The 8,717-nt window shown below is 34.0% G+C and overlaps 2 protein-coding genes across 2 annotated transcripts; one reads left to right on the top strand and one right to left on the bottom strand.

Annotated features, from left to right (window-relative positions):
• LOC104736763 (serine--tRNA ligase, cytoplasmic) lies at positions 808–3,240 on the top strand. Its single transcript, XM_010456816.2, has 8 exons — positions 808–1,041; positions 1,156–1,226; positions 1,484–1,645; positions 1,732–1,846; positions 1,941–2,134; positions 2,219–2,322; positions 2,422–2,605; positions 2,687–3,240. The coding sequence occupies exons 1-8, from the start codon at positions 909–911 to the stop codon at positions 3,077–3,079; spliced, it is 1,356 nt and encodes a 451-aa protein (XP_010455118.1). The 5' UTR covers positions 808–908; the 3' UTR covers positions 3,080–3,240.
• Positions 3,420–5,231, bottom strand: LOC104736762 (protein YIPF1 homolog). The gene is made up of 6 exons (XM_010456815.2): positions 5,106–5,231; positions 4,927–4,966; positions 4,672–4,752; positions 4,372–4,558; positions 3,993–4,260; positions 3,420–3,907 (listed from the first exon to the last, which is right to left on the bottom strand). The coding sequence occupies exons 1-6, from the start codon at positions 5,157–5,159 to the stop codon at positions 3,701–3,703; spliced, it is 837 nt and encodes a 278-aa protein (XP_010455117.1). The 5' UTR covers positions 5,160–5,231; the 3' UTR covers positions 3,420–3,700.

Raw genomic sequence — 8,717 nt, 5'->3', positions numbered from 1 at the left:
TAAAAAATTTAGGTCCGGGACATGCATGAGAATAACTTTAACATGCCGCGCTCTTAACTTTGACCCGCTGCGGCCCCAAAAAAAATGTGGACTGATTTGTTTGACACTTCTATATAAACAATTATTATAAACAAACAAGTACAACTTAACAATATAAATGGTTATTAATACTATAAATTAATTTAGAACGAAAATAAATTATTGTGGATTATAAAATGCGATATACCAGAATTTAAATTGTAGGATTAACAATCAAAATATAACTATAAATCTTAAACATCAAATAAAACATATAAAATGAACTAACAATTACAACTTGAAATTTAATGATTTTGATAAAAGAATAATCTCGTGGTGTTAAAATCTAGTGTTTCTTATTTTTAAAGAAAAAAAGATTCTACGATCATTTTGTTTTGAGATATATTTCATGCATCTCCAGATTTGTAGTTATATATAAAAGAGAACCATAAGCCTACAAAAAAAAAAAGAATGATGATCATACTTAATTATGATAAATAGTAAGGACTGTAATGCAAACTACACTTCTAAGAACTCATTTCTATTTTTAATTAAACAATTTTTTAATTTATCTAATAATTAATTTATCTAATAATATAATAAATAATATATGATACAAATAGTCTTAAATTAAAAAGGAAAAAAAACTATAATTCTTTTCATTGAAATTGAAATATTTGCGGGGCCTTTTGTGATTCATAAAATAAATTGGGGATTTGTTTTGCAATTTACAATAAATAATAAAAGTTACAGGAAACCAACCATTGATAAAATCAATTTACAGGAAAAACAATTCTCAAAAACCCTAGTCGCCGCTGATCTGATAAGAATTGTATCTCTAAGGTTCCGTTTCAGCTTTTGATTCCCAGAGAAAGCACACAAAAAAAAAAATGTTGGATATCAATCTTTTCCGGGAAGAAAAAGGTAACAATCCGGAGATCATCCGAGAATCGCAACGCCGGAGATTTGCCAATGTTGAAGTTGTTGATGAGATTATTAAGCTCGACAAAGAATGGCGTCAGCGTAAGTAATCTTCCACGATCGCTCGCCTTAATCGTTTTGCTTCTTACGGATTTAAGATTTGATTTGGTTATCTTATTATCTCACTACTTTATGTGTGTGTGTGTGTGTTTTCAGGTCAATTTGAAGTTGAGAGCTTCCGAAAAGAGTTCAACAAGCTGAACAAGCAAGTCGCGCAGCTCAAAATTGTTAGTTTTAGCAACCTTCTCTTTAGATCCGTAGTGGTTCTACTTAGGATCTGGAATTATTTGAGAATTTTTAGTCGCTCATGATATTAATTTTCTAGTGTTCGCTTTGATTTTATTGTGAATGCATACCAAATCTTTAACTTGGTAATGAGAAGATTTTGCAGACTGCTATCAGTGTATAGAAAATTATGTTGCACGAACCTTTTAGAAAGATGAAAACTCAACATTGTTGTAACGTTTTTGTTTTGCTGGAATAGAAAAAAGAAGATGCGACTGAGGTTATTCAGCAAACCGAGAAAAACAAACAAGATTCTACCGCAAAGGAGGTGGAAGTTCGTGAAGCTTATGCTGCTTTGAAAGCCAAATTGGAGACGGTTGGAAACTTGATCCATGACTCGGTTCCAATTGACAAGGACGAGGTTAGTCCCATTTCGTTCCTTCAAAGTTTTGTCAGTATGGTGGTGAGAGAAATCTATAAGTTTATTGGTGTTTTCTCCATATGCAGGCTAATAATGCAGTGATTAAAGTGTGGGGTGAAAAGCTGGTTCCTACGCCTGGTCTGAAGCTGAAAAACCATGTGGATCTTGTTGACCTTCTCGGTATTGCAGATACCAAAAGAGGTAGCATTGACTGACACTTTTGGCATCCTCCTCCAGTCCTCCTCATTCTGTGTTGGTGGGATTTTTTTTTATTGTAATGCTATTTTGGCCTCAGGTGCTGAAATCGCTGGAGCTAGAGGCTTTTTCCTAAAAGGAGATGGCTTGATGCTCAACCAAGCTCTTATCAACTTTGGGCTAACTTTCTTGAAAAAGAGAGGATTCACAGGATTGCAGCCTCCTTTTTTCATGAGGAAGGATGTTATGGCCAAGTGCGCACAATTGGCGCAGTTTGATGAAGAGCTTTACAAGGTCTTTCATCTGTTACAAAACATTTGATAATTATGCTGTTAAGAGAAGTTTTTATTCAGAGAAGATTGTTGTTGTTATGTCCAGGTGACTGGTGAAGGAGATGACAAATACCTTATTGCAACTGCTGAGCAGCCTCTTTGTGCATACCATCTTGATGAATGGATTCATCCGACTGAGCTTCCCCTAAGGTATAAACAAACATAGTTATACCTACTCGCAGCGTTATAAGACTATTGTTTCTTTTATGTATTGGGAATGCTGCCAACATTATAATTCGTTTGGTTCAGATACGCTGGTTACTCGTCCTGCTTTAGAAAAGAAGCTGGTTCGCATGGAAGAGACACTCTTGGTATTTTCCGTGTTCACCAGTTTGAGAAAATTGAACAGTTCTGCATCACTGGTCCTAACGACAATGCCTCATGGGAAATGCTGGATGAGATGATGAAGAACTCTGAAGACTTTTACCAAGCGGTAATTTTTAAACCTTAAGTCAAGAAACCTTTATGTGTTTTCAATAGTTTCTAATTAGTCAACTGTGTAATTTCTTTGCAGCTAAAGCTTCCATACCGAATTGTGTCGATCGTCTCTGGAGCATTGAACGATGCAGCTGCCAAAAAGTACGACTTGGAAGCTTGGTTTCCTTCGTCGGAGACTTACAGAGAGCTTGTTTCGTGTTCCAATTGTACAGACTACCAGGCTCGAAGGCTTGAGATCAGATACGGTCAGAAAAAGGGAAATGAGCAGACGAAGCAGTATGTGCATATGCTGAATTCGACGCTTACTGCAACAGAGAGGACCATTTGCTGCATTCTCGAGAACTACCAGCGAGAAGGTGGTGTGGATATCCCTGAGGTTCTACAGCCGTTTATGGGAGGAGAAACGTTTTTGCCTTTCAAAGCTAAGCCCGTAGTTGCTGATACCAAAGGGAAGAAATCGAAAGCTTGATTGATATATTATGATTAACGACTCTTCTGTTTTCTTTTGAAATCAATGAAACACTTCGATACATTTTCTTGTGGAATCTTTTTTTGGACTTTAGTTATTTTACCAGGACCTTTGATTTGTTATCTGCTTTCCTTTAGTAATTTTTCCCTTTCTTTGACGAATCATTGTTCTTGTTAACTTTTTTGCTTCAGTAAAAAACAGAATACGCTATCTAACTTTGAAAGACGAGCTAAACCTTTGAACCAATTTCACCAAACTTTTGGCATTTTAAGGAACTTGAGTTTAGATTTTTAAAAATAAGTCGAGCATAGCCAAAAACAACTATTTATGTTGATGACAATTTACTATACGATCTCTATACTTATGATGTATACTCGTAATATTCATGTTGATGACAACAAATGAAAGAATCAGTCTCTCTACTAGTATTACAAAAATTGGCCACTCTGCAAGGTAAAAAAAGACTCTTTCATGATCTACGGATTCAGATATAAAAATCGCACTGTAGTTAAAACACCTGAAAACACACAGCTTTGTCTTCTGAAGGCATAAATCTGTCTCCAACCCGTAGGAACTATGAGATCACCCCAAGGACGCCTTCGGTATCCAGGGGTCAGTCCTTTATACGGTGACAGTGAACAGATATAGCTTCAGCACGACTGAAAGCGCCAGCTGTAAAAGAAAAATGCTGACCACAATCAAGAACCATCTCTCTCCTGCAGAGTTAATATGTGCTTTGAGGTTCAATGCCACAAATGTTGCAGACATGAATCCAGCTAAACCCGCAATCACCCATCTGAATATCTCTAGTGGCACAACAGAGAGACACTGCAGAAACAGCAATTTTTTAGTCTTGGGGGTTTTTTTTTTCTCATTGAATGTGAGTAATAGAGGAATTAATAAACGAACTCACCAATGCAGGGATAAAGACGAACAGGGAATATCCGTAGAGACAGAAAAGTTGGACTAAGCCTGATGGAGCAGAGAAGTACTTGAGAACAACATATAAAGCGAGAGGGATAATGGTTACATAACCGTAGAACACTCCGGCAGACCAAGTCACCAGATTAATATCGTAGTTCCATTCCTGTTTCTTTAATTTGTGTGCTATGTATGTAACAAATGTTCCTATGGATGCTGCTACAAAGATCAACGTTGTGCATATCCAGAATGGCCCGTACCTATAACACACAAAACTTATTCTCTTGAGCACTAAATTGGAAAAAGCACTAAATCCAGTCCCCTTATCTCTCTACACTGCGGGATAAAAACGGTAAAGAAGAGACTCTTACAGATCAGGGTTGTTGGCAGTGTTTTCCGTAAAGGTTCCTCTGAAAGGAAAGAGAGATTCTTTGATTCTCTCAACGACATCTGAGGTGTCCACATCAAAGTAAGGCTTGTAAGCACCAACAGTGAATCTATGGAGCCAACCACCAGACTGAGATTCATCTGTACCATTCACAGGCCTAGAAAATGTATCTGCAGCAGATCGAACTACATAAGCCCTAAGACATATCTCAACTAATGAAGAGCAAAAAAAAACTCCATAGAATAGAATCTTAACCAAATGTAAAAGGATATAATATTATTACCGTCAGCATCTCGAGGAGGATTAGTACCACCAGAGATCTTTCCCAGAGTAGCAGATGGAGGAATCGTTTGTAGATTTGAGTCTGCAATTACAATGTATCCCCACCAATCAATCAAACCACAGAACAAAATACATACGCAAATCTTATAAACCTTAAAAAAGACTTAGAGATTCCAGCAAAATCTCACAACAACAAATACAAATGCCTACTTCGTTCTATTACAGATTCAAAATTCATATTACATAAATTGATTACCTGCGAATTTGACGGTGACATGGCCAGGATCTGGAACGGCCTGCGATGGAAACAAGATGTGATCAGAAGGCGAGAGAGGATCTCGACAATACAATCGAAGAATGACAAAGTGCGAAAAAAGGGAAGGATCAGGGAAACATAAGGACGGAATCAGAAAAGGAAAGAGGTAGCTAACTTACGGGAACAGATCCATGGTGATCGATGTTCGTGTAGCTCCCACCGGACATCATCATCTTCCTTCCTTCTCCTCCTTTTTCTCTTCTCACAGCAGAAACGATACAAGATACTCAAACCCTCTTTCTCGCTTAGAAGCAATCAAACCTTTTTATTTTTATTTCTTTTCATTTTTTTTATTATTTTAAACTAGTACAATGAGATAAGTTTTCACGAAAAAAAACATTTTATCCAGATAGTTTTTTCCCCCAATTTTACCCTCCACTTTAATGTAAGTAGACATAATCACATAACCATAGTCTAACCGTATATGTCGGATTTTAAACGGCTCATAACTAAACTATATACTAACCGTAAAAATTAGATTAGTCATGGTTAAAAAAAATACTAAATAACTGTACCAAAAATTCAAAACATAAACATAGTTAACCTTACGGTTAAATCTTACAAATACATATTTATAAAAAAAAAAAGAACAATGTCTTAAATGGTTCAATGCATGTGCCCTCTACTAAATCTCTGATCCACTCCACAACTCATTTTCCATTAATCAAATCACAAGTTTGATTGAATTTAATTATTATAGGCTCATGACCATTAATACATTTATTTTCTTATAAACTACTATATATATTTTCTTATAAAATAATATTATTTAATATATCATCATTTGATTTGTTTATTAAAAAGGTTACGAAAATATAAGATTTCACTTCCAAAATATTATTGTAATCATATTTAACCATAACCATAATCGTGCTAACCGCAAATCTAGTAGTTAATATTATAATTAAAGAAAATTTCTAGCCATAACTGATGGTAAATTGTAACCGCAATAACTATAACCGTGGTCATGCCTAAATGTAAGTCAATACCGTTAACTCAATAATCACATGTAATATAACTCTCGTGAAACATTATGTTGATTATAGAAGCTAAACAAGGTATTTTGTCGAACTCCCACATTTGAAGACCTCATCGTTTATATGCTTATAGTTGAATACTAGTATTAGAAAACATTGTGATTTCCTACCAAATTTATTACGAAATTTTCGTGAAATTACAAAAAAAGTTCTATAAAAGTTGTTTTCATAGGAAATAAGAAATAATATTCCTACAATGAATGTTAATGAGAAATCATAGAAATTTTCCTACAAAAATCCTATAAACTTTTAATTTAAATATTTTTGTATTTTTTAAAAATAGAAATTAAGATTACCACGGAAAAAATTGTGGCTATATATATGACTAAATTAACCAAAAAATTAAACCCTCCACATTAATATAGAATATCTACAAATTTATAGACACATTTGTTTGTTGTGGCTATTTGTGGTAATTGGTGTAATTAGCCACAACGATAATATTTGTCGCAAATTTGTAGCTATGAGCAACAAAATCTGATGTTGAATATTCTTGGCTATGTTTTGACGAATAGATATAGAAAAAAATAGCTATTGTTATAAAATAAGTGTTTAATTTTGTGGTGAATATAAATAATATAGAGAAATTTTATACCCGTAGAAGGATTGGGATACTGAGTAAAGAGAGACGAGAGAAATTTTACTTCTTCTATAATTGAAGTTTTGTAAGTTGTATCGTATTGATGTATTACAATGAACAATTCATCGTTCTATTTATAGAAGTAAAAAGAGAAGTTACACTGCTTGCATAGTTGGGCTCCACAGAAGTTACGTAATATTTTTTACATGTACATATCCTTTTGTGACTATTGTGTTCTCTTTCTTTTGTTGACTTTCCTAACAGCTACAACTTTATAGCTACAAAAAGATTTTTTTTTTGTTGTTTTCCTAGGATATAGGCAAAATATCCACAGAATTTAGGATAAAACATCAAACAAAAAAATATCAAAACAAAATCAAAGAAATGACTAATAGCAAAACAATGTTAAGCGTATTTGTCTTTACTATCCTCTTTGTCATGTCTTCTGTTCATTGCTCTGATAGCACTCTTGGTAGTAGTTTATATTTTTTAACATCATGCACATAGTTTTTCTTTTATTTTAGGAAATATACAGTAGATAGCACAAAAACAGAACATAATTAAGAAAATACCACAATTCTACACTGGTTGTTAGAGAGTATTCTTTCTCTTCAAATAAAATTACACTTATACCCATTTCATATATTACATGTTATTCGTTTAAATATCATGTCATTTTTTTAGAACGAAATTATATGTCGGTTTGGGTTCACAAATGAAATGGTTAGGATTTAGATTTTACAATTAGAACGAAATTATATGTCGGTTTGGGTTCACAAATGAGATGGTTAGGGCTTAGATTTTACAATTAGAACGAAATTATATGTCGGTTTGGGTTCACAAATGAGATGGTTAGGATTTAGATTTTACAATTAGAACGAAATTATATGTCGGTTTGGGTTCACAAATGAGATGGTTAGGATTTAGATTTTACAATTAGAACGAAATTATATGTCGGTTTGGGTTCACAAATGAGATGGTTAGGATTTAGATTTTACAATTAGAACGAAATTATATGTCGGTTTGGGTTCACAAATGAGATGGTTAGGATTTAGATTTTACAATTAGAACGAAATTATATGTCGGTTTGGGTTCACAAATGAGATGGTTAGGATTTAGATTTTACAATTAAAACGAAATTATATGTCGGTTTGAGTACGATTTAACGTTATTTAGTTCAATATAGCATGTAAAATATAAATACTACATGCTATTTTAAAAAATCTCACCAAATCTTTCACTCTTTCTATCTAACACTAAAACAAAAAAGGGTGTTTATGTCTTTTTATTCCAAAAAAACTTGGGTCCTATGGTATTTTCCTATAAAAAATGTTGTTGTGGTATTTTCTTTATTTTATTCAATATTTGTGTTATCTACTAAGGCCATCATTAACGGCAGAACTATGAGGCTCTTCTAAGACATTTTTAAAATGAAAATATTGTAACAGTGGACTTAGAACATTTTTTTTGTTCTTCAATAAGAACTGATTTAACCTCAGTTCTTATAAGACGTGGGTTAAGCTGATTGGTTGAGATTTTTTGCAAAGAAAGAAAATTTTTTACTTCTCTTTCTCTTCGAAATCATTTTCTTTTTTCTCTCCAAAACGGCGAAAACTAACTAAGATTTTTCATTTGGTCACCAGAGAGAAGAAATATACGAGATCATATGAATTCTGCTGTATCGCGAACATCAAATCTCAATTTTTCTGGAATTAGGGATTTAAATTCTACTCCTTTGAGGTGGCTCTACTTGGGTTTCTGATTCGTTCGATTTGAGGAAAATGCGAGTTCTCGGCGAGATTGCGGAGTCACCTTACCTGGTTTCACGGCTAAGCCCTAATTCGACGGCCACCGAGGGGTTTATCGGCGGATGGGTTGGGAAGTGTCATGGCTTTTTGCACAACACGGTTCTGATATTAGCATCTATTCTATTCGTGGCTTACTTAGCGTATGAGGTGAAGAAGAGCTTGTCGAAGTTGTCGAATCGGAGACCGTATATTATGATCGCCTATTACGGTTGTCTCTGGCTTGTTAGCTTGCTCAATCTTGCTTGGTGTTGCCTTCAGGTTTGTTAAGTTTTTTGGTTTTTTTTTTTTTTTTTTTTTTTTGTTAAA

Source organism: Camelina sativa, chromosome 13 (assembly GCF_000633955.1).
Source record: "Camelina sativa cultivar DH55 chromosome 13, Cs, whole genome shotgun sequence".
In the NCBI taxonomy this organism is placed as follows: Eukaryota; Viridiplantae; Streptophyta; class Magnoliopsida; order Brassicales; family Brassicaceae; genus Camelina; species Camelina sativa.
The sequence above is the reverse complement of the archived record's forward strand: the minus strand, read 5'-3'. Positions and strand labels throughout refer to the sequence as shown.